Genomic DNA, 27041 nt, shown 5'->3' with positions numbered 1-27041 from the left:
AATTAAAGAATCTATATCTTTTTCTTGGATGGAAAATTAATTTTAAATTAATTACACCATTTTAGTGTTACTCTAAAAAAATAAACTGAAACTCAAGACTGGCACCTAAAGTCACGAGGATTGACAGTTTTAAATTAAATTAAGTTTATCTCTTTCTTATTAAACTAGTGAGAAAAAGATGCAAATATCGTAAATTAAGTTGCCATCAGAATCAGTACCAATATGTGAATTTTAATAAGAAACAGTGTTAAAATAATATTTTCCCTTTATTCTTAGAAATCCTCTAAATCATCATCCTCTATATCATTGGCTTCTGCGTCCACATTGTCTTCTGAAACTTCCTTTTCTGATGACTCTTCACCTTTTTCCAATAAATCTAATTCGTTCTGTTCATTTTCTGCGGTGTTTTGAGTTTCCTTTTCCAAAGACTCGACATTAGTTCCATCTTTAGCTATGAAACAAAAACTTAAGTCAGGTTAAAAGATAAAAAAATGTATAACACCCCTGATAAGTGAAGGTTACAGTAACTAGAAAAGAGCTGATAAATTTCAAACGGCTGAATTGATTTTCTTGGATTAAAGCTAAGAACATTCTCGATCAAGCCACCTTTCAAACAAAAAAAAAAAAATTTAAATCGATTCACTAGTTTAGAAGCTACGATGCCACAGACATGCACACGTCAAACTTATAACACCCCTCTTTTTGGGTCGAGGGTTAAAAACTTTTAAGAATTTTGATTAGTATCGCAATGAATGAGACTTTGGTACAAATAAAATCAGCAAAGTATGTTTGCTTTATAACAATAAACAACAATAATAAACAATTTCACTAGCTTTAACTGTGAAGAAAAACATCGTAAGGAAACCTGCATTCCTTTGTTCTGCACAACATTCTCAAAATGGTTGTGAAGTCCCCCATTCGCACTTGGCCAGGCTGGTAGACTATGACCTTAGCCGTTCTCATTCTAAGATGAGATCCATACTAGGGTAGTATATTAGTGATAGGTTAATGATTATGATATGAATAAAGTCTAAAAAATAGTACCTGTAGTAACATTACAATCATTTTGATTGCCACTGTCTGTATCAACACTTTCAGCTAACTCTGCTCCTTGATCACCTTCAGTCAACTCTGTTCCTTGACCACCCTCCGTCAACTCTGTTGCTTGGCCACCCTCAGTCAACTCTGTATCTTGACCACCCTCAGTCAACTCTGTTCCTTGATCACCTTCAGTCAACTCTGTTCCTTGATCATCCTCAGTCAACTCTGTTCCTTGACCACCCTCAGTCCACTCTATTCCTTGACCACCTTCAGTCCACTCTGTTCCTTGACCATCTTCACTCCACTCTGTTCCGTGATCACCTTCAGCCCACTCTGTTCTTTGGTCACTTTTAGTCAACTCTGTACTTTGACCATCCTCCGTCAACTCTGTTCCTTGACCACCCTCCGTCAACTCTGTTCCTTGACCACCCTCCGTCAACTCTGTTCCTTGACCACCCTCCGTCAACTCTGTTCCTTGACCACCCTCCGTCAACTCTGTTCCTTGACCACCCTCCGTCAACTCTGTACTTTGACCATCCTCCGTCAACTCTGTTCCTTGACCACCCTCCGTCAACTCTGTTCCTTGACCACCCTCCGTCAACTCTGTTCCTTGACCACCCTCCGTCAACTCTGCTCCTTGATCACCTTCAGTCCACTCTGTTCCTTGATCATCATCAGTATTTGTTGGTGCGGTGACGTCATCATCTGATATAGTTATCATCTCTTTTTCCTGTTCCACAATCACTACGTCATCGTTTTCTGTAGCGTCTGCATTGGGTATATTCTCTTCTACGTTACCTTCACCCTCTTGCCCTTCATTTTCTATGCCCTCTTGTTCTGCATTTTCAATGCCCTCTTGTTCTTCATTTTCTATATCATCTTGTTTTTCAATTTTTATGCCTTCTTGTTCTTCATATTCCATGTCCTCTTCTATTTCTTCTTGTTCTCTGCTGTCTATGCCTTCTTGGTCTTCGTATGAAGTATCTATGTAATCGAATTTTAGTTAGAAAATTTTATTTAATGGACAATTTTGTGTTTTCGAACATACAATGCAAACCAGCGGCGTGCTAATCCAATAGGACGCACAACTAAAGAGATATTCACTTAACAAGTGTAAATTAAAAATCTATAACACCCCCGACAAGTGAAGGTTGCAGTAACTAGAAAAGAGCTGATAGCTTTCAAACGGCTGAACCGATTTTCTTGGATTATAGCTAAGAACACTCTCGATCAAGCCACCTTTCAAACAAAAAAAACTCAATTAAAATCGGTTCATTAGTTTAGGAGCTACGATGCCACAGACAGATACACACGTCAAAGTTATAACACCCCTCTTTTTGGGTCGGGGGTTAAAAAGATCTGGGCGCATTATAATCCTAACCATTATGTGAGTAATGGAAGGGGTCGCGACCCTTATACCTGCGGCGTCCTCGTCCTGGTCGAACAGGAGCATATCCGTAGGGCCCTGCACTTGCAGCTGTTGCTTGTAGAGCTCTCGTTTTCTCTCCTTCAAGCTTTTCGGGGGGCCGCCGACGTGCATAGTTTTGATCTCCATTATTGCGTCCCCTAGAAAGATATAATTGGTATTAATTCTGATTGCATCTAATTTTTAGAGTATCCGCATCTTTTTCTTACCAAATGTAATAACAAAAGGACAGACAAGTTTAAGTTGTTATTTATAACAAAATAAAAAAGTCCCTGAACAATATGGGCCAATACATTGGCCAAAGGTTATAATAACAATATTACTAACAGTACAAGTTTCCGTTACCATCAGTTTATCGTACCTTGATAGCTGTCGCATCGTGCCACGAACATTTCGGCAGTTTGCTTGATGCTCACTACGCCAATCTGTTTCATCCCTTCTGCTCGAAGAGGAGCTAAATGTTATGGACCAACGCATTAGCATAACAGTCCTTACCAACTTTGAAAGTTTCCATTGCCACCAGTTTGTCGTACACTTAAGGTTATAATAACAATCTAACTAACAGTACAAGTTTCCGTTACCATCAGTTTATCGTACCTTGATAGCTGTCGCATCGTGCCACGAACATTTCGGCAGTTTGCTTGATGCTCACTACGCCAATCTGTTTCATCCCTTCTGCTCGAAGAGGAGCTAAATGTTATGGACCAACGAATTAGCATAACAGTCCTTACCAACTCTGAAAGTTCCCATTGCCACCAGTCTGTCGTAATCTTCATAGCTGTGGCAATGTGCCACGAACATTTTGGGGCATTGCTTGATGCTGAGTACGCCATGCTTTTTCATCCACGCTTGGAACTCCATGTGGTTTGGCCACTTGTTGACAGGGAAGATACGTAAAACAAGTGCCGTTTTGATGTCCAGAACGCGTTTTGTTAGACCCATTTTCAACACCTACAACAAAATGTTTTTGGTGTGATCTATGCTTCCATACTAATATTATAAATGCGAAAGTGTGTCTGTCTGTCTGTTAGCTTTTCACGGCCAGCAGTTGAACCGATTTTAATGAAATATGGTACAGAGTTAGCTTACATCCCGGGGAAGGACATAGGCTTGACATAGACACTTGACGACTTTTTAATATTATGAAATATCATAATATGACCACCTACCTTTTTGAATCGATTGGCAGTCTCGTGGGCAATTATTTTGAATAGATCATTTTCAGCTTTCTTCATGAAATAGTCAGGTCGAGCTGAATACTGAAAAAACAAAAAAAGCATTAAAATAGAATAAGTTTATCTCTAACACATATTTATACTTCCTACTAACATTATAAACGCGAAAGTTTGTATGTATGGATGGATGTATGGATGTTTCTTACTCTTTACACAAAAACTACTGGACTGATTTGGCTTTTGGAATGAAGTTAGATTATACCCTACACATACACACATAGGCTATTTTGTGCTATTATAAAATGTTGAGTCCTTTATTTATTTATTTATTTATTTATGTACCGCCCACAGAGTTACACATTTAGATTAAATACATGTTGTTCCTTAAATTCTAGGGCTCTTATGCAACTCCACTTACGGGCAGTCACAGTCCTAAAATGTTGACCTAAAAAAAAAAGACTTACCGTCAAGGTTGTCAGTTTTAGACCATTTTTGTGACGGGGGGTGCCTATACCCCCCCCCCCCCCCCCCCCTCAAATTCCAGGCAAAGATAAATTATTTTACATAGTTCTTGCATTTATCAAATTTTTTTGTGAATATAATAATATAATATAAAAATATAACACAACTCCGAAATTCAACATTTTGCAAATTCAACATTTTGAACCTGAATGGCTACTTTTTACACTGAATTTTAAAAGACTTTTGCGTTGTAATGCGATCCGCCATTTTGTGTGGCGAACTTACCAATGTCATTATTGCTGCGATTTCGTTGTCTAGCGCCTGTTTAAGCACTGGCTCCATGGGATACATGTCGTCGTTTTCCAATTCCATCTTATGTATTTTTTTTTGCTCTGTACAAATAAAAAAATACATATATACAGACACGAAGATTTTTTTAGTTTTGCACATTTTTTTTCATGTTCTATAGAAACAAAATTTAATCAACACTATTTTTTATTTTTTTTATTTTACTTAAGAATACCAAAGTTATCCTTAACCAAAGATATCCGATTTTTTTAGTTATAATAATAAATAATATTAATATTGACATTTAATTAAGAAACGCGTTACAAAAAATTATAATAATTATTCACTTACTATTCTTTATACTATTTTCTACTTTATATTCACTTACTACTATTTTAATCGCAGGATTATTTGTACAGATTTATTCCTGATGAGTAAATTAAATATTTGCATGCTTTTTAAGTAGAATATGAAGGTCGCATAAACTTAGTTATGTTAGCGATATAACCTTTGCCTAGAGTTGAATTAAAAAAAAAGACGAGAGGGATGGGAAAATGGCGGCAAGAAAAGCGGTTGATATTGATTCGAAGCAGAAAAGATAGGAATTTATTAATATGTTTTCAAGAAGTTAATAGTTTAGAATTAAAGTTTATCATGCATTGTATAGCGAATATTTTTATTAGTTATAATATTATTTTGAACTCAACAATTCAGCGAATAAATCTCATTTCATTTACACGTACTCACACGCGATGGCGCGCCCGGCGGCCATGCGAGAGATAACATGCGAACTTGGTACTACTCTTTTTAAAATAAAGGAGCGTTTAACTTTTGAGCTGAATAGCAATTTTTCCTTCATACTCGATTGGACTTAGGATCGTCAAAATGTAGAAGATCGTGCATAATAATAACAAAGTGTGTGCATGAAGTGTGCTTTAAAAAGAAAGATACTTAATCGCAATAAAACGCGCAATAAAAAAAAAATATTTATCATCTAGACATGCAAAAGTAAAAATAATAAGCGGTAGTCAAAGAAACTTACCTGCTACATCCTTTTTAGCTGAAAACATAAAAAACAGAGGTGTCAGTAATCTATATCTATACTACTAATAAATAAAATTGAAGTTACTGTCTGTTTGAACGGGCTATCTTCGGAATGGCTGAACCTATTTTGACGGGACTTTCACAGACAAGTAGAGGATTAACCAAGGAGTAGCATAGGCTACTTTTTCAACCGACTTTAAAAACGGAGGAGTTGTGTTTTTCAACCTATGCATTGATATCTCCGAGATTTCTGAACCGATTTGCGTAATTTTTTTTAATCGATAGAGGAACTTTGCGACATTGTTCCGTAAAATATTTGGATTCCAACTCCTCAATCCTGATGCTGCAGGGGATCTGACCAATTCACGCGGGTGAAGCTGCGGGCATCATCTAGTAACTAAATAAAGTGGTAAAGCCCTGTCGCATGGTCGACTTGTTGCCCGGCAACTCTGTTGATGGCGGTCGTTAGAATCTGCATTGACCGTGAATTATTATGCATAAAAATAAAGAAAAGAAATTAAGAATGTACAGGTAAAGCCCTTTCATATGATACCCCTCTTGGTATAGTAACTTTGAAAATTGAAGCAAATTTTAATTTTTAGGGTTCCGTACCTCAAAAGGAAAAACGGAACCCTTATTGGATCACTTTGTTGTCTGTCTGTCTGTCCGTCTTGTCTGTCAAGAAAACCTATAGGGTACTTCCCGTTGACCTAGAATCATGAAATTAGGTATGCAGGACTTATAGCACAAGTAAAGGAATAAATCTGAAAACCGTGAATTTGTGAATTTGTGAACCATCATTAAAAAAACCGGCCAATTGCGAGCCAGACTCGCGCACCGAGGGTTCCGTACTCGGGTATTTTTTTCCGACATTTTGCACGATATATCAAAAACTATTATGCATAAAAATAAAGAAAAACCGGTTTGTTTTAGAATGTACAGCTAAAGCCCTTTCATATGATACCCCACTTGGTATAGTTATTTAACTTCGGAAATTGAAGCACATTTTTTTTGTTATGTAACCACAAATTCACGGTTTTCAGATTTATTCCTTTACTTGTGCTATAAGACCTACCTACCTGCCAAATTTCATGATTCTAGGACAACGGGAAGTACCCTATAGGATTTCTTAGACACGACAGACGGACAGACAACAAAGTGATCCTATAAGGGTTCCGTTTTTCCTTTTGAGGTACGGAAACCTAAAAAAACGAATTTTACTTACTCCATTTGTATTGTGTCCGTGATGCGGTCGTACTGGTAATGGTAACATCTTTTAGTATTCTGTTTTTGCCCTTGGAAGACGGTCCAGGTTGGTATTGGGGAGTTGGTTTTTGCTGGAATCTTGGTCCTGGAACTCGGTTCGCGAACTGTGGATTGGGATTTCGCGGTACATTCTGGTAGTGGGGGTTAGGATGAGGCCCTCTGTTTTGGAACTGAGGAATCGGCGTTGGAGCTCTGTTTTGGTAGTAGGGGTTAGGATTCGGGGTGACGACCATTGAAGGAGACGGTACGGTGTTTTGGAATTGCGAAGTAAAAACATTGTTCAGGAATTGTAGAGCCGAAATTTGTGCAGAGTTCTGGAATTGTGGCATCACGTTTGGTGCAGTGTTCTGGATTTGGGGTGGTGGATTCTGGAATGTTGGAGTTGCAGTTGGCGCTCTCATTTGGAAAGGAGGAACCGTTGGCTCTGAAATAATTGAAAACTTAAGTAATCACTACCCATATTGCCTAAATTGTACCTGCCTATATTTTTGTTTTTTACTTTTTACCTATGTGTTTTTTTCTGTATTAAGTACTAGAGGATGCCCGCGACTTCGTCCGCGTGGATTTAGGTTTTTAAAGATCCCGTGGGAACTGTTTGATTTTCCGGGATAAAAAGTTGCCAATGTCAATTACAGGTACGCAAGCTACCTCGTCGTAAAGTATGTCAGTCCCCTTGATATAAGCTAACCCTGAACCAAATTTCGTCAGAATCGGTTAAACTGTTGGGCCGTGAAAAGGTAGCAGACAGACAGACAGACAGAGAGACACACTTTCGCATTTATAATATTAGTATGGAATTATGGATAGATGGATTTTGTGGTGTACAATAAAAGTATATTCATTCATTCATATCATCACTACCCATATTATCAATGAGAAAGTGTGTTTGCTGTTGGTTTATTGGTTCGTCCTTCAATCACGCCGCAACGTAGCAACGGATCGACATGATTTTAATATGTATAGTAAAAGGCCTTGAGCCATACATAACTACTTAGTTACATACATACTTGACATAGGCTACTGTTTATCCCGGAAAAATCAAGTTGCCACGGGATTATTAAAAACCGAGATCCAGACAATGTCGCGGGCGTCAGCTAGTTACTTATAAATGTTGGTATGTAGGTCTGTTTTCTAAATCCATACTAAATTTATAAATGCGAAAGTGTGTCTGTCTGTCTGTCTGTCTGTCTGTATGCTACGTTTTCACGGCCCAACCGCTGAACCGATTTTGATGAAATTTGGTACAGACATGGGCTACATCCCGGGGACGGACATAGGCTACTTTTTATCCCGGAAAATCAAAGAGTTCCTGCGGGATTTAAAAAACCGAAATCCAGGCGGGCGAAGCCGCGGGCATCCTCTAGTGTTATATAAAATTTACCAAAATTCCTTGAATAGCCCCTATCTAGCCACGGCCGAAGCCTCCCTTCAGCGAAAACTCACCTGTATTAATGTTTGGAGGCCGGACCTGGCCGGGAGCGGTGGGTGGCGGCATCAGGTTAGTGTCTTCGGCCAAATTCGCTGCAATATCACCTGGCGCCTTTGCCTTCTTGGCATTGTCATCTTCACTGGTAGTATCTGGAAATAGAGGGTTGTATGTTATTTTCTAGTCTATGGACTACACAAACACCCTCTTTATTCTACCCTCTTTAGGGGTTTACATTCAAAAATCCTTCTTTAGCGTACGTCAAGTCAAGAGTGAATAGGCAACTTCTAGGCAAGCGCGCTCCATCTTAGGCTGCATCATCACTTGCTAGCAGGTGTGATTGCAGCCAAGCGTACATAATTAAAATAAAAAAAAAGTCTTATATGTCATAATAGCTATCTGCATTCCAGGTTTCACCCTGATCCATGAGCTGATAGATCAGTCAGGCAGTCAGTTTTCTTTTTATATATTTAGACTACCAGCTACCAATTTCGTCCACTCTAATTTAGATCTAGTTAGAATTTCTCAATGTTTTTATAGAGCGGGCGGGAGAACCTATATATCCTAAATTTCAAGTACCTACATCCACCAGTTTAGACTGTGCGTTGTCAGTCAGTCATATTATTTAGATGATGTAGGGTAGATACTTTCTGAAGGTATGGTAAGAGTTTTAATATAGACTAGCTGTGCCCGCGACTTCGTTCGCGTGGAATAGTGACTTTTCGGGCAGCGTGATTCTTTAAATTGACATAACTTTTTTATTTATGAACCGATTGACATGAAATAAACACTAAATGTTAAGTGAAGCTTACTACAATATATTAGTGAAAACCGTATCTAAATCGAATAAGCCGTTTCTGATATTAGCGTGCACAAACACACAGACAAACAGACAAAAAAAAAAAAAATTACAATTTCGGGTTCGGCATCGATATAATAACAACCCCTGCTACTTTTTTTTTATATATTTCCATTGTACAGACACCACTTTTCTACAATTTTATTATATGTATAGATTAGATAGATAGCAATGAGTAGGTAGTACTTTTGTGGCATAGTTGGCATACTTATGTACCTATGTTATTATTATTTAAAAAAAAAAAGAATATTAGCCAATTTAATGACTAATATTCCCCTTTCCTCTCCAACTAAGCGTCAGGCTTGTGCTAGGAGTAGGTACGACAATAGTGCAACGGGCGGGGTTTGAACCGTCAACCTTGCGGTTTTCAGTCTACTCCTTTACCGGTTGAGCTATTGAGGCTTAATTGATTTGATTTGCACTAGGCAAGTCGTTCACATAGGTTCCTACTCAAGTACTCATGTTACTATTGTACCTACAGTATCACACTTAATATTATAAAGGCGAAAGTTTGTATGTGTGGGTGTGAGTGTGTGTATGTTTGTTACTCCTTCACGCAAAAACTACTGGACGGAATTGGCTAAAATTTGGAGTAAACATAGATTATACTCTGGATTAGCACATAGGCTACTTTTTATCCCGTAAAATTCCATGGTTCCCGTGGGATTTTGAAAAATCGTAAATCACGTTTTTACTCCTTTGCGCCACAACTAATGAACCGATTTGGCTGAAATTTTAAACGAAGATAGACGATACCCTGGATTAACACATAGGCTACTTTTATCCCGTAGAATTTCTTGGTTCCCGTGGGATTTTAAAAAACCGAAATTCACAAACTTATTCACCGCGGGTAACACCGCGGGGAACAGCTAGTTATTATTAATACGTTTGTGCCATAATTGACACAAACAGTACGTTGTTTCCCTGGAAGCGTTCGGTTTCGCCAAAACTTGAGCACATTTAGCCTATTTTTTTAAACCGAAGGTTCGGTTGCACACTATGCATTATTAATTTGAACCATTGCAAACTTATGCAACTCTGATGATTATACAATATACCTACTTATGGTACCATCGAGAGGTATAATGATAGAGGTGGGAAGAGGCCACGTGGACTCCTCAGTGGCTAAAACGAAGTCCAACGAATTGATAGAATCATGCAAATCAAGGTAGCGTCGTAACGACATCCAAAGTTAAGAGTGACCTTGGGCTCTACTCAGACTTGGGCGCGTTTGGAACCCTCGTAGCTTTAGTTTTAAGTTTACGTAATTAATTATCACCAGTATATCCACCATCTTTGAAATCTAGCAGATCGGACGAACAAAAGATGTATAATAGTACCTATTTTTAACCCCCGACCCAAAAAGAGGGGTGTTATAAGTTTGACGTGTGTATCTGTGTATCTGTCTGTGGCATCGTAGCTCCTAAACTAAGTAACCGATTTTAATTTAGTTTTTTTTGTTTGAAAGGTGGCTTGATCGAGAGTGTTCTTAGCTATAATCCAAGAAAATCGGTACAGCCGTTTGAAAGTTATCAGCTCTTCTTCTTTTCTAGTTCTTACTGTAACCTTCACTTGTCGGGGGTGTTATAAATTTTTAATTTACACTTGTGAATAAATGATTTTGATTATGATTTAATTGATCTTGTGAGTGAATATTGCCGTATGTACAGCTCGTGAAGTTTCAGTGAAAAGAACAAGCTGGACTTCGTCTGTGTTGGTGTTAGCTGGCGGGCGTGCTCTGCCCTTTTTGGAGTGTTTTTTTTTGTTAAAACTGACTGGAAAGCGCTCTAAGGGCGTGCCGCGCGTATATCGGCGAGCGCCGGCACAGACGGGGTCCATGCTTGTATAGTTTAACTAGCTTGTTACAAATAACTACAAACTTGACATTGGCTAATCTTTGTAAAGCCAGACGAGAGAGAAAAAAAAAGAACAAGCTAGCGGGGAAATCGATTCTGCCCATGACAACTCGGACTTCACCTCTCGCAGTACCGCAGTCCCGTCCAACGACTCTTCCAACTAGGTCGAAATATCGTTGATAGTCCAAAACTTCGCATTAATCGTACTACGTACATATCCACTATTTATATTATACAAGCTTATGCCCGCGACTTCATCCGCGTGGACTACACAAACTTCAAACCCCTATTTTACCCCCCGAGGGGTTGAATTTTCAATAATTCATCCCCTAAGGTCTACTGGTCTACTGGTCTAATATCTACGTCATAATATCTATCTGCATGCCAAAGAGCAATGACCATTGATTTGATTGAGCTAATCTTGAAAGTACAGAAATGAAAATACGGAAATAATTCTCATATTGGCGAAGTAAATTGTGCCGTGGCACTACCAAAAGCCACTAAACCAAGAAACAACAAATAATTCTCATAATTATTTGTATTTCATCAAGCTATCACTAAGGTTGAAATCTATAGACTGCACTTTGATTTTGTTTAGACTTAAGTTTCAGTTGAAACGAGACAGATTTATGCCAGCGGTATAACGCTGTCTTGTTTTAACAGTGTCTTAAGTCTGAGCAAAGTCAAAGTGCGCTCTATAGATCTCAGCCTTAGATTATTTGAAGCTACCTAAAAAAATATATTTAAGAATCTTAATTCACTAGTTTGTTTTTATTATAGTGTTAACTTTTGTAAAATTCAATCTACCTAGAAGCATTTAACAGGGCTCTCTCCCTCCATACAATCGTAGTTCCAATTTCATTTGAATATTAACCAATCAGTCTATGAAATTTTGCAGATATATTCTAAAACTAATATCCGTGCCTGTGGTGTTTTAGATTTTTCTAAAAATGTGTGGTTTTAAAATTACAGGGGCTCAAAGATTTGTATGTGAATTTTTAAGACCACAAAACTTTGAAACCGAATATTTTAACGGAAATCTGAAAAACCACAGACATAAATATTAGTTCCCGGAACGTTTCTACAAAATTCCATTGAGTATGATTGGTTAGTATTCCAATAAGAGACGAACTACGTTCGTATGGAGCGAGTGACGGAGAGACCCCTCTTAATACTAAATAATACCTTTGCTAGTAGCTAGAATAGATACTGAAATGGTAGATTATATTTTTGATTTTTTTTTTTGCGCGAGGTATAGATTCAATCCTTTCTTGCGTACCTAAGACCTCAAAATACTACGCACGTGTCTAGACCTGTGACTAGACGTGTATAACCTAAGCTATCGGGTTGGTTTAAATTAAACAACAATCTGATAATAAACAAAATATATAGGTATATTTCTGTAAACTTAACTACTACTTACATCCGTACACTTATAATAACATTAACTAGCTTTATTGGTTATGTACGCGACAGGCCGAGATGGCTATCGAGGTGGGGACACCCCGCACACCCGCACAGCCCCCGCGCTAATCCGATGCTGTTCCCGCCGAGTTTCTTACTGGCTCTTCTCGGTAGGAACGGCATTCCAAACCAGTGGTAGATTATTTTGACGATTCAAAAGCACTTGTAAAAGTTTAATTGAATAAAAATATTTTGAATTTGAATTTGATGCGGGATAGCGCGGGTGACGCGTGGCCCCCGCCTCATACCCCGATTGTCATCTCGACCTGTCGCGTCCTATAGCGAGTAGCTGTCGTTGAGAAAACTCTCACAAAAGTTTACATCATTTGCAGAGTTTATTTATTTTTGACTTAAGAGGGCTCTCTCCGTCACTCGTTTCATACAATCGTAGTTCCAATTTCATTTGAATATTAAGCAACCAAAATCCATGAAATTTTGCAGACATATTCTAGAAACTAATATCTATGTTTGTGGTTTTCCAGATTTCTGTTAAAATATTCGGTTTCAAAGTTACGCGGTCTTAAAAATTTTCATACAAATCTTTGAGCCCCTGTAATTTTAAAACTACATATTTTTAGAAAAATCTAAAACACCTAAGACACAGATATTAGTTTCTAGAATATGTCTGCAAAATTTCATGGACTTTGGTTGCTTAATATTCAAATGAAATTGGAACTACGATTGTATGAAACGAGTGACGGAGAGAGCCCTGTTAATACATCAATATTAAATTGCGTTAAATTTTTCGTTTTAAACCCAAGAAGTATTCTTATAGTTAAAGACGTAACGAGACGAGACAAAGAATTTATACAAACTGACAATATTATTGCGTACGAGAGATAGGGACAGAGATAATAAATAATTGCTTGCTTTCGCAAATTAGTACGGTCAGCTCGTTTACGTTTTTTATCTCGTCTCGATGGCCTTATTTTTACCCGACTGCGGCAAAGCCAAAAGGAAGGGTAATGATTTTAGCAGTCTATGTATGTATATCTGTATGTTTGTATCCAGATTCTGTGTGTTCCACCGTAGCGCCTAAACTACTGGGCCGATTTTGATGAATGAGGTGTCAACTTATTCGTTGTAAAGGCCCGGGTGACATCCAGGCTATACTTTATATGAAAAAAAATTGCTTATTCGGTTGGCTCGATGACCGTTTCCGGTTGATGTGTTAGCTTAGTCCTGTTCCGCTTCCTAAAACGTGGGTGTGTCCGTATTTTAGGTGGTTTCTGGACGTTGGTCTTAAGTACGTGTGTTGGGCTGGTTGTGTTTGTTGCTGGGAATCGTCGAGTGAAGATATAACCACCAGGGCCACTGACTGCCCACGTCTGGATCGGGGTTTCGTAGGGATTAGCGTGGCTATCGTTCGGCCTGTCCTCGAATTCGGTTTGCCCAGCCCCAGCAGTGGTGTTCGACTGTTCCAAGTGTGGTTGGTGGTTAGGAGCCGGTCTCTGCCCGACCGCTTGTTCGCTAGCGGAACAGCCAGGGGTTGCGTCGGTGTCCACGAGAGAACGGCTACCACTTAGAGGCAGCGGCCTTTCGCTTCCTCCTTGACTCCCCCCGACTAAGTCACAAGCGACAGCGGTTGGGCAGTCGGAGTTTTTCCACTTCCCGCTGTATCTCATATCCAGCTTGTTTAACTTGCCCGTGTGTGTGTTCATTTGTTCGCTTGTCTTATTTCCTTCTGTCTCGCACGTGGGTGGTTTTTTCTTATATTTCGGCAGCCGTATCATGCCTATTCTGTGACCTCCTAGTCTTTTCACGCCTCGACGTCTTTTCCTCCTTTTCACCTCCGGTGCTTTTTCCTCTGTCCCTTTTCCCTCTGCCTCTTTTTCTTCTGTCTCTTCCTCCTTCGCCTCGCTTGCATCCGCCCCCGGATCCTGCTGGCATTCAACGTTCGCCCTGTCCTCGACTTCGGTTTGCGCGGCCCCAGCAGTTGTGTTCGACTGTTCCGAGTGTGGGTGGTGATCAGAAAGCGGTCTCTGCTCGCCCGCTTGTTCGCTAGCGGAACAGCCAGGAGTTGCATCAGTGTCCACGAGAGAACGGCTACCAGTTAATGCCAGCGACCTTTCGCTTCCTCCTTGACTTCTCCAGACTGCGGCTGTATGATCGCTAGCGGAAAAGCCAGGGGTTGCGTTGGTGTCCACGAGAGAACGGCTGCCAATTAGTGGCAGCGGCCCTTCGCTTCCTCCTTGACTTCGCCAGACTCCGCCCGCATGATCGCTAGCGGAAAAGCCAGGGGTTGCGTTGGTGTCCACGAAAGAACGGCTACCAGTTAGTGGCAGCGGCCTCTCGCTTCCTCCATGACTTCCCCAGACTCCGCCCGCATGATCGCTAGCGAAACGGTCAGGGGTTGCGTTGGTGCCCACGAGAGATCGGCTACCAGTTAATGGTAGCGGCCTTTCGCTTCCTACTTGACATCGCCAGACTCCGCCCGCATGATCGCTAGCGAAACAGCCAGGGGTTGCGTTGGTGCCCACGAGAGATCGGCTACCAGTTAATGGCAGCGGCCTTTCGCTTCCTCCTTGACTTCCCCAGACTCCGCCCGCATGATCGCTAGCGGAAAAGCCAAGGGTTGAGTTGGCGCCGAAGAGAGATCGGCTACCAGTTAATGGCAGCGGCCGTTCGCTTCCTCCTTGACTTCCCCAGACTCTGCCCGCATGATCGCTAGCGAAACAGCCAGGGGTTGCGTTGGTGCCCACGAGAGATCGGCTACCAGTTAATGGCAGCGGCCTTTCGCTTCCTTCATGACTTCCCCAGGCTCCGCCCGCATGATCGCTAGCGAAACAGCCAGGGGTTGCGTTGGTGCCCACGAGAGATCGGCTACCAGTTAATGGCAGCGGCCTTTGGCTTCCTCCTTGACTTCCCCAGATTCCACCCGCATGATCGCTTGCGGAAGAGCCAGGGGTTGCGTTGGTGTCCACGAGAGAACGGCTACCACTTACAGGCAGTGGCCTTTCGCTTCCTCCGTGACTTCCCCCGACTAAGTCACAAGCGACAGGGGTTGGGCAGTCCAAGTTTTTCCACTTCCCGCCGTATCTCATATCCAGCTTGTTTAACTTGCCCGTGTGTGTGTTCATTTGTTCGCTTGTCTTATTTCCTTCTGTACCGCACGTGGGTGGTTTTTTCTTATATTTCGGCAGCCGTATCATTCCTATTCTGCTACCTCCTAGTCTTTTCACGCCTCGACGTCTTTTCCTCCTTTTCACCTCCGGTGCTTTTGCCTCTGTCCCTTTTTCCTCTGTCTCTTCCTGCTTCGCCTCGCTTGCATCCGCCCCCGGATCCTGCTGGCAGTCAATAGAAGTTTCGCCTGTAAACCACACAAAATTGCGTTAAGGAATTCATTTTCTCAAAGCATTATTAACAAAATTCACTTACAGAGAAAACAATATATTGATTTTTTTCCGCTTTCAGATGAAGATACAATTTAGGGATCTACCCACTCAAATTCACTATTACTCCAGTCGAAGAATACGAAATCGTTGCCACAGCGTAATCAATGACAGTATTACAACAAGTTTAGGTATACATTGAGTATACGTTTTTTTAACAAGCGTACATTATTCGCCGTCTTGCGTAATTTAAATTACAAACACATTTGCTTACACATACACGCTCACTTGCACACTTATTTCACTTTTACACTTACACTCCAGCAAAAATGTTCTCCGCTACGCATGTTGATCGTTTAAACGCTAAAATATGTTTCTTTTTATCTTTGAGCGGATAAAATGCTTCAATCTTCCTATCATGCAGTCCTGCATGGTGTCGGCAAGACTGGGTCAATAGACACCAATCACCACACATCTCTGCTGACGGATATATGCTGCAATAACTTACATCTGTTGTCGTGACGCGACCTGCGCCGGCACCGTCACAAATGAAATGATCGCAAATATTTTATTATTGGACTCAGGCGGCGCAAGAACGTGGCATGTGGATGTCCCTACAGGAGACCTATGCCCAGCCATGGACGTCTATTGGTTGATGATGATGATGACATATTTTATGATTTTTAGGGTTCCGTACGTCAAAAGAAAAAACGGGGCCCTTATAGGATCACTTTGTTGTGTCTGTCGTGTCTGTCAAAAATTTACATTCTTAAACAGATTTTTATTTATTTTTATAACCAATATCATGCGGATTCAAAGGATTCAAAACAATATACTAAGGACAATAACTGACGCGCCCTGGTTTACACGCAACGATGAATTACACCAGTATCTTCATATGCCAACTGTTGCTGAGGAAATAAACAAGTACTCCAAAAACCACAAAGTTCGTCTTGCCAAACATCCAAACCCACTTGCCAACTCACTTCTAGCCGCCCCCAGAGTTAAAAGATTAAAACGAGCTGACGGGCTCGATATCTGATGGACGTTGGAGCAATGGCCCTTCCGTTTTAAATCTCAAATTTAGCCCAAATAATCTGCTTATAGTCCCCCGACTGATTGCAGATAATAACAGGAAAAAAATAATTTTTATGCATAAGTTTTTGATTTATCGTGCAAAATGTTGAAAAAAATACCCGAGTACGGATCCCTGGGTGCGCGAGCCCGACTCGCACTTGGCAGTAAATTGGTTACATAACTAAGTAGTGCTTACCCTGGCTACGAATCGTGTGCACTGCATCCAATCCTGTGTCATTCCATTCCATAGCGCGCGCAAGTGAGGAAAAAATTCAGGCAACCAAAGACAACCCAAAACGAAGAAAAGTCTATCTTTTATCCACGTTGAATTTGGAATCACTTGACAAAAAAGTTTGAAAACAGTCCCACAAAATGAAGGTAACCAGAAATACTCTCAATAAGATAGGAACCACGTTAAAATTAAGATGACCAATCAACACTGAGCTATGATCAGCAACACTGATCACGTGATACGCGCTGGCACATTGTCCGATTCGCTTAGTCTTCCTCTCGCTTGCACTTGTGCGCATGCGTGTCACGCTGTCGCAGTCGCACGGCATACAAAGCTCAACGTTGATTGGTCACCCTTACACTCCACTCGCGCTTCTCCTTACAAACGTACTGATAATTCTATTTTTTAATGTTCTAATTCTAAACCTAATCCAGATATAGATTTATCTCTTCTTTATCTATGCCCGACAATAAACAGCATAGTATAAAATTATTTGTTTTTAAAATTATATTAGGACCGCTGAAATATCTCTATTTTAGGACACATTTTGAGGCAACCTCATCCATAAATAAAGTGTAGAAGAATCTACAAAATTTCAAAATTAAAAAAGTGAAGATATACTTACTTTATAATTTCAAATATCTTTTTTAAAAATCGCGAAATTATTGATCAGTTTTACAAAATAATAACGCAATACCAAACGTTGGTTTGCGTTACTATAACATCGCGCATCTTGGTCATTGGCGCTGTAAATCTAGATTATAATAGCACGCTTCGCGCTAAGAAAGCATTATTATTAAAGGCCTTCGCAAACGAGCCACTTACCTTAGCCTCATATGACCAGCTGCGAACTGCCTTGTATGAAGCCACACGCGTTTGGTCGATGGCGGCAACGCGCTACACGTTTTTTATTCGATTACAAGTTAGCCCTTGACTGCAATATCACCTGGTTTTTTTTTTTTTTAATTATATAGACTAGCGCTTGGCTGCAATCAGACCTGCTAGCAAGTGATGATGCAGCCTAAGATGGAGCGCGCTTGCCTAGAAGTTGCCTATTCACTCTTGACTTGAAGGTACCCATATTATAGGTGGAAGGGAAAACTGACGCCGGAAGGGCGTTCCATATCCTAGCGGTTCGAATTAGGAAAGAGGAAGCAAATCGTTTCGTACGTGTTCGAGGAATTTCGACTACGTACGGATGCAGACCTTGACGATGCTTGGTAGTAGGTACGATGGTAGAAAGGTGAAGGAGGAACCAGGTCAAAGAGTTCTTGTGCACACTCTCCGAAATATAGTAAGTCATAAGTGATGATGCAATCTAACATAAAAGCGGGCTAACTTGGAAGGGGTATGGCAGTCTTATTAAACTCATACCCCTTATCAGTTTCGGCACGACATCGTACCGGAACGCGAAGTCAATTAGTCGCACGGTAGAGTGATAACTCGCCACGGCCGTAGCCTCCCACCAGACCAGCATCTGATTGTGTAAGAACACCGTATTCATGGTTATCGTTATCGTCAAGAAATTCTGCCCTTTGATTGGTTCATTCGCTGTTTACCTTTTTTACAGCCAATCAAAGGGCAGAATTTCTTGACGGTAACGGTCCATGAATACGTTTTTCTTACACAATCGGGAGGCAGACCGGAGATAATTTAGAAATTATAATTTTCCTAATTGCCCGTGCCGGGAATCGATCCCGGAACCTCACACTTGTAAGACCATAACGGTCGCCACTGCGCCAGGACAGTCGTCCTCTCACACCACATCTAAGTTACCCGGTAGATGCGAGTGAGAGCGTCAACCGCTCCACGCCCTGTATTTGGCCGTGGCAAGTGGCCCGTTTGCGCCAGGGTTAAGTTAACATAGAGTTTCAACTCACCTGACGCTGCACTCGCTGCGGACTCTTTCTCGTCGTGCTCTATCTTCTCCATGACTGCGTTGAAGAAAGTTACGTCATCTTCGGGAGGGAACCTCGAACGATAGGACTCTATCATCTCCATCAACGATTTCACGATGGTGTCGCCCAAGCGCACGTCAATGCGGGCAACGACGCACTTCTTCAGCTCCTTAAATATATGTGCTTTGTTCGGAATAGGGCCGGGCCCGCGCGCTGCGGACATTATTTGCTGTGCCAAAATGCTAGCGACCTGGTAACGCCAATTGTTGTGCCTGATGATCATTTTTCGCATATCAGGAGCGGGGGGCTCGATCGGCTTCGCGGCATCGACCTTAGGCGCCGCACCCGCGTCTTTGTCCTGATCTTTTCGAGCCCGTTTAGGCGTAGGGGCAGCTTTACGATCGAAACTACCACGTTTTGTGCCACTTTCTTTGCCACTAAAGCTATCGTCTCGGGCGTTACCTCGCTTGTCAAAAATGTTCGCATTCGATACACTGAAAGTGGAATTATCGGGATCGTTGCCGTAAGTCTTAGAACTCGAACTAGAGGCGTCCGAGTACGAGTAACGATTTTTCTTTCCGTAGTTTCGACGATCGTGCTCGTGGTCCTCTCTATGTTTATCATAGTCGCTGTCGTCGTCTGAGTTGTCGTAATCGCGAGATTTTTCGGGGCTACGTTTGCGATCTCGATCGCGGCCGCGACGGTCGCCCGAGCGGCGTCTGTCACGCTGTTCGAAAGAACGACGGTCATCACGTCTGTGTCTTTCGAATGCTCGATCGCGCGGGGGCGATCGTTCTACGTACGAGGAACTTTTGGATTGCATGAGGTCTTCGTCGTGCCTGGAAGAGCGACTGTCTTCGCGACTCCGCGGGGGCGAGCGGTCGCGGATGTCACGTCTCGACCTGCCGCCAGATTCTATCCGTCTAGAACTTTTTGAGGCTTTTTTGCCGTATCTCTCCCGGTCTCGTTCGGGGGATCGACGACCTCGTTCGCTTCTAGATGGTTCCGCATGCCTCTTACTGTCGCGCCAGTCATCGTCCCGGTCGGGGCTGCGGGACGGGGAACGGGACGGATCCCTCTCCTCCCACTCCGAGTCGCGACTGTTCACGACGGGAGCAGGTGAATGCTGCTTTGCTGGTTGCGACGCATACGCCGGTAGAATGTTCCACTGGTTCTCCACGCCGGGCTGTTGGTGCTGCGTTGGGTAGTAGGCGGCGTGAAGTGGCGGCTTGCTCGCCGCTTGCGCCGCCTGATTTTCGTAGGTCGGATATGAAGCCTGCGAACAAATGTTGAACAAATAGCCTACAATTAAAACAAAAATATTCCATACATTAACGCGAGAAAACACCACTGCAACAATGTTGTTCTCTCCCAAAAAAAATTTGAGGAATAAGCAATCCGTACACAGCAATCTGTGTCAAAACGGATACAATATTTTGGAACATTCTAAGGGTGAGATCTATCCAGCGCACTCTGACTTTGCTCAGACTTAAAACTGAGTTAGAATGAGACAGATTTATACCTCTTCATTAATCTGACTTGCTTTAACTTTGACTCAGTCAAAGCGCACTCTAAAGATTTCAGCCTAAAGCTCGTCATGAAGGGACCACTCATCACAGCCAGGCGATGTCGGCGTGCTGAAGCCAGACCCAGCTTCTATGCCAGAGACACATGACCGACATCAATAGATGGTGCTCTCACTCGCACCTACTAGTGAAACAAGACGGTTTTTTGTAGCTAATGGCAACTGCTATGCGTCTAAGAGTCTCGTCGCAACCAACCACGTGTGCGGCGACAACATACAAAATGTGTGAAAGTTACGTGGCTGTGGCGAGTGGCCCGTTTGAGCTGACCTTTAGGAACAGGATTCATCCTTTATATTAAAAATTTTATGAAATCGATAGGAGTATACTCCACTCCGTAATGAGTTTTAACTTTACCAGGCCACCGGTATTAGGTGTACAGTTTGCGACTGACCGTTTGCCTAAGTTAGGGCCCAGTAGGTACTGTTTACAATGTACATATGTATGTTTATATCCGGCCGATGAGGCAGACGTATTCTGTAGTGGAGACCGCGAACCGGTAAACGATGTGTAGGACGGCCTTGAGCCCCCTGGAATGATGAAGACGACTACTGAAGACGTAGGCAGGAAGCGGGTGGATAAGGAAGGCGGAGGAATGTGTTTGGTTGGGCTGTGAAAAATTTCTATGAGATATAGGCTGATGGATTTAAGTGCGGAAATCAGCCCAAAGAGAAGATAGGCTGATTGATTCATTGGATTGGACCATGGAAGCAGTCATAGAATGCCTTTATGCATTCTGTGACTCGGAAGTTATTTTTACGCAACTTGCGTGCAATATCTTTCGATTAGCGGATGAAATGCTGCGAAAATATGCGCAGCACTGCAGTTCTGTCGTGAACACGACTCACGCATCTGAGTCGAAATATTGACAAATCAAAATAATCAAACTAATCATGGTATGTAACTGTTATCTACAATATAATAATACTACAGTCGGTCAACAATGTAAAGCTCAGTGCGCACTGAATTAGACTAAGATAGTCAGTCAGTTGCAACTTATACTTCTATATTAAACGCATTTATAGGTAGTTTCGCCGTATACAATATTTCAAGTAATTTCTTGAACTAAATATTTCAGAAGACAATCTTGTCTAAGAATATTTCTTTTACTTTCTTTCACAGGTCCATCCCTTGACTTGAAATTTCAGAAGACAATTTTTTCTAAGAATATTTCTTTTACTTCCTTTCACAAGTCTATCCCAGTTGAGTTCTGTATGCAAAATATGCAGACCAGAGACAACACTGGCATTAAACATACACCTCTGCATTCTAAGGATGAGATCTATAGAGCGCACTTTGACTTTGCTCAGACTTTTTTTTTAAATATGTTAGCCATTTGAATCATGACTAACATTCTCCTTTACCCTCCAACTTAGCGTAAAGCTTGTGCTAGGAGTGGGTACGACAATAGTACAACGGGTGGGGTTTGAACCGCTGACCTTACAGATTTCAGCCCGCTCCCATAACCATTGAGCTATTGAGGCTTTAAACTGCTTAAAATTTAAATTGAGGCTGTTAAAACGAGACAGCACTATCTGTCTCATTTTATTTGAAACTTAAGGCTGAGCAGAATCAAAGTATGGTCTATAGATCTCAGCCTTAGTATCACCTACAGATCTATGCAGAGCTGTATAGTAATGAGTCAACAGAACACATACTGCTTAAATGCAGCTGTGTATCTGCCTAACGACAAGCCTACATTGGCTCCGCAGCAACATTTCCTAAAGTCCTCACCTCACAAAAAAAAAAATTACAACAAAATGTTAAAATTTAAAAACATCTCTGACATCATGTCAGGGGTTTTTCGTATATTAGGTCAAAAAAAAGTCCTCACCCATCTGGGTGGCATGCTCAGATTCTGGAGTGAGCTCGGCTGGCTAGAGTGTCCAGCAGGGAGCCAGACCAGTCTCATGTACGAAGACAACTAATGTCTTAGTGTGGAAAGGAAACACAGGATAAAGAAGATGCAGACCGCCTTCAAACTTTTGATATTGTTAATGATCAAAGCTTTCATTTGACAGATGTTGTCAATGAGTATCGTCACAGTTCACAACTGCAGTTATGAAACTTACAAAACCAAAAGGTTTCGCCTGTCAAATGTAGGCTACAAAGGTATGTGACATGGGCCCTTGTGACAGGGTGGCAAAGAGTTTTAAATACACCTAATATTTTTAAATCTTTTATTTCACACCACCCTCAGTGCTCAAATACTTAATATTTGACAGATTCATGATCAAACCGAGAACTCCCTCACTCTAGTTCAAACTGGTATTGTGGTGACATGCTCCCCTCTCTTAGTGTTGTTTCCAAAGATAAACTTATCCTGATGCTTATTAAACTTTCAAAAATAAACGTTTTTTCTTTCTTTCTTTTCTTTCTGATGCTTTTATATAATGAAAATAAAATGCATCAGAGGAACATATTTTATTATTATTTATAGAAATAGCTGAGAAAACGAGCACATGCCTCATAGTGTGCACTCATTTTATTTACAATAAATTCAACCATATGTCAAAGTAAATAAGTTTAGTTTAAGTTGATAAAATAAACGAAAGCTCACCTCCGCGCCACTCTACTCTGGCTGTGAGTGTTGTGCCTAATGGTCTTCTACAGAAAAGTTCTTCAAAAGTAGATACTAGATATTAGATATATTCTTATATTTTAAGCAATAAATTAATCTTACAATTATTTTATAGAATACCCTGCAATTATATTGTAAAAAATGGTTATCCAAATAAAGAATTTGAAGAAATTAGAGCACTTACCTGTACCGGTGACATGTAAAATGGCAGATTACTGTATGCCATTTGCACGGGTGGCATTGGAGTCATCGAAGGTGCTGACTGAGCTGGCATGCCTGTTGGCATTCTGGCATCGGGCCTGTTGTACTGAGCTATCTTGTCTGGCCTGGGCTGTGGGACGTGCGGATTATCTATTGGTCTGTAGGGCTGTTCTGAAGACTGGAAAGAGGAAAAAATGTTTGTGAATTTTTGACTAAAAAGGAAGCTCTCACTTTGACCCACTTTTTTGTTTTCTTAGTTTCTAAATTATGCCAGGCATGAAATAGGCTTTTTAAATTCCATGAGAACTGTTTGAATTTCTGGAACAAAAGTAGCCTATGAGTTAAAAGCCACAGAATCTCCTTTCTCCTACTAAGGCACAGGTTTCTAGACCCCATGGTTTGAGCTATACTTTAGTACAAGAAATAGTAGTTTATGCCCAGCATGTACTGCAATACGATTTGTGCGCCACCGTTGGTGGTACTACACTAGACACTATCATGCAAGTCCAAAAACTGTACAGTTTTAGAATAAATCGAACAATGCACAAATGCATAGGTAACGAACAGGCAGAAAATTATCCACGAAATTATTCTATGCAGATATTAATGCTGAAAACGAAAGCACAAGTCCATGCCTTAACCTTGACGAAATTTGGTATAGAGATAGCTTGCATCACGACAGGCATTAGTTAAGCTTTACCCTGGAAAATCAAAGAGTTCCCACGGGATTTCTACAAAACCTAAAGCAAGTTGCGGGCCTCATTTAGTTTCTACTATAGTAAACAGGTAGATACTTTTTTCTGCCGCATATCCTCAACGAACAACTGACATCCGGAGAGGAAGAGCCCATTGATTTTTCTAACAAGTAAAGCCGCATCGCCCTCGTCAGCTAGCCCAACTGTCACGCGCTTGTTGTTGTTGCCTTCAGCGGTAAAATTATCCAAAATAACCTCTTTGAAACCGCATTTTTCTTGAATCAAGTTCTTCACATCGTAAAATTTCATCTGCAAAATAAAAATGCGGTGTACATACAGAAACATCTCCTAAAAAACATGGTGAAAGAGCGTGTAAGTTAAAATATTTACATGCATCGGAATGTTGTGGATGACCAGAAGCATCTTGGAAACATTTAACAATTCATTAATCACGTGTAAATACCCTAATTTCTTTTCATAAAAGAAATTAATTTTTGAGTGAAAAATCTGCAGAAAATTCACACTTTCTTCAAAGAGCTTTTGTTTCTGGTCGGTGTCAAAGAGTATTTTTTTTTTCTTTCTCGTCTGGCTTTACAAAGATTAGCCAATGTCAAGTTTGTAGTTATTTGTAACAAGTTAGTTAAAAGAAGAATAAACTATACAAGTTTGGACCCCGTCTGTGCCAGCGCTCGCCGACAGTCGACACCCACAGGCCACACGGCACCCCCTTAGATCGCTTTCCAGTCAGTTTTAACAAAAAAAAAACACTCCAAAAAGGCAGAGCACGCCCGCCAGCTAACACCAACACAGACGAAATCCAAAATTCACACTTTTTTTCGAAGAGTACGTAATCACTTTTTTTTAAATAGTAATCAAAGAGAATGTACCACAGTGTACTTTGCAAGTTTGCAACAAAGAGTATGTATGAGGGATGTTTCTTATAATCGATTTTTTACTTTCGATTTTTATAATAAGATTAATCGATTTTTAGTAAATCGATTAATTTACGGTCGCAGCGGGCATCGGTTCTGTGATAGACATCACAGACATGGCCTGCCAGCTGCCGTTAAAGAGCTATTTGTTTCTGGTCGGTGAGAGCTATGTAGGTCACTTTGGTTCTCCTACGGATTTCTTATAGTTTCTTTTCAGGATTCCGTACCCGGCGGGTGCCAACGGGACCCTATTACTAAGACTCCACTGTCCGTCCGTCTGTCTATCAGTGATCTGTATCTGGTAAATCGTAAAAGGTGAAATTTTCAAAGAATGTGAATTGTATGTGTAGGTATTTAATTATGGCCACCATGAAAATTAAAAAAAATTAAACGGGGTTATTTCTTGATCGATGGTACGGAACCCTTCGTGTGCGAGTCTGACTCGCACTTGACCGATGTTTTAAATCTTGCGACACACAGACAGATGGACTGTCCTAAACTGTTTTATTACGAATCTACATCTATGCACTGGTTTCAGAATGAGAAGGGTTAGGACTTAGGACCACAGTTTACCACGCTAGCCAAGTGTGGATTGGCAGACGTTAAACACCTTTGAGAATGTTATGGAGAACTCTCAAGCATGCGGGTCTCACGATGTTTTTCTTCACTCTACTTACTTATCCATACTAATATTATAAATGCGAAAGTGTCTGTCTGCTACCTTTCACGGCCCAACAGTTAAACCAATTCTGACGTTTGGTACAGGGTAAGATTATATCCCAGGGACGGACATAGGCTACTTTTTATCCCGGAAAATCAGAGTTCCCACGGGATTCCCAAAAACCCATTCGCTTAACCGATTTGTATGAAATTTGGTACCGAGGTAGCTTGCGTCTCTGTAATTGACATAGGCAACTTTTTATCCCGGAAAATCAAACAGTTCCCACGGGATCTTTAAAAACCTAAATTCACGCGGACGAAGTCGCGGGCATCCTCTAGTTGCAAATAATTTCTAAACTGGTCTGGTTTGGTGGGAGGCTTCGGCCGTGGCTAGTTAGCACCCTACCGGCAAAGCCGTGCCTCCAAGCGATTTAACGTTCCGTTACAATGCCGTGTAGAACCAAAGGAGTATTGATTTAATGAAAACTGCCATACAAGGGCTATTCCGCCTGGTTAGCCCACTTGCATCTTAGACTGCATCATCATTTCCCACCAACTTATTAAGTCTAATGTATCGCGTAAGACGGTAGATCTGTTGAGATACTGGTACGAGAACCAAACTAATTTTGTGAAATGGGGCGACGCCGGCTCTAATGATTATAGATTAGAATGCGGCGTGCGTCAAGGAGGATTGACCTCTCCGGACCTCTTCAGCATTTATGTTAATGATCTGATTGAGGGACTTAGAAATACTAGAGTAGGTTGCCACATAGGTACAACGTGCATTAACAATATCAGCTATGCTGACGATATGGTACTTCTAAGTCCCTCAATCAGGGGTCTTAGACGGCCTTAAATATAATGTTAAAAAGACGCAGATGATGGTTTTCCGTGCAGGCAAGGGCCCGGAGAGGATCCCGTCGGTTTTCTTAGATGGAGTTCCTGTAGAAAGGGTGGCGCAATTCAGGTATCTGGGGCATATTTTAACTGAGGGTCTACGTGATAACCAAGACATGGAACGAGAAAGAAGGGCTTTGTCTGTTCGGTGCAACATGCTCGCACGCAGATTTGCGCGGTGTAGTTCTGAGGCGAAGCTGAGACTGTTTAGAGCATATTTTCAATGCTTTTACACGTGTCAGCTTTGGGTCAACTGCACCGCAAGTGCACGTAGCAGCATCAGAGTGCAGTATAATAACGCATACCGTATTCTGATGAAACTGCCTAAATACTGCAGCGCGTCGGGCATGTTTGCTGACGCCAAAGTGCCCGATTATTTCGCGATTATTAGATCTCGGGTTGCGGCTTTCTGGTTCCGCATCCGCAATTCTCAGAACGAGATCCTCAGGGTATGCTCTGAGTGTCCTGAAAATCGCATACCGAAGTACTGGCTTGCCGTGCATCGTGGCAACAACCGTAAATAATTTTTATTTTACTCTTGTATTCTATTCTATTTTATTTTATTTTATATTTAAGAAATGGGTGTAAAAAAAAAATTGCCTGAAAATAAACTATTATTATTATTATTGCAGTCAAGGGCTAACTT

The 27041-nt window shown here is 41.3% G+C and overlaps 1 protein-coding gene across 4 annotated transcripts; it reads right to left on the bottom strand.

The window, feature by feature from the left end:
- Positions 1 to 247: 247 nt before the first annotated feature.
- Positions 248 to 26964, bottom strand: LOC123877979. 4 transcript variants are annotated; one of them, XM_045924930.1, is made up of 14 exons: positions 26955 to 26964; positions 24297 to 24396; positions 24006 to 24215; positions 23195 to 23389; positions 18829 to 20122; positions 8146 to 8280; positions 6662 to 7126; positions 5435 to 5452; positions 4390 to 4496; positions 3637 to 3726; positions 3199 to 3418; positions 2461 to 2607; positions 1045 to 2025; positions 248 to 451 (listed from the first exon to the last, which is right to left on the bottom strand). In XM_045924930.1, exons 2-14 carry the CDS (start codon positions 24327 to 24329, stop codon positions 273 to 275), a joined length of 4074 nt encoding a protein of 1357 aa, XP_045780886.1. In that variant the 5' UTR covers positions 24330 to 24396; positions 26955 to 26964; the 3' UTR covers positions 248 to 272. The 4 variants fall into 4 exon arrangements, with proteins under 4 accessions (XP_045780886.1, XP_045780888.1, XP_045780887.1 ...); XM_045924932.1 differs by lacking the exon at positions 26955 to 26964 and having other exon boundaries at positions 1045 to 1119; positions 1201 to 2025; positions 24297 to 24450; XM_045924931.1 differs by lacking the exon at positions 26955 to 26964 and having other exon boundaries at positions 1093 to 2025; positions 24297 to 24450.
- Positions 26965 to 27041: the final 77 nt, after the last annotated feature.

This window comes from Maniola jurtina, chromosome 25 (assembly GCF_905333055.1).
Source record: "Maniola jurtina chromosome 25, ilManJurt1.1, whole genome shotgun sequence".
NCBI lineage: Eukaryota > Metazoa > Arthropoda > Insecta > Lepidoptera > Nymphalidae > Maniola > Maniola jurtina.
Note: the sequence above shows the minus strand (reverse complement) of the source record. Positions and strands in the feature narration are given on the sequence as shown.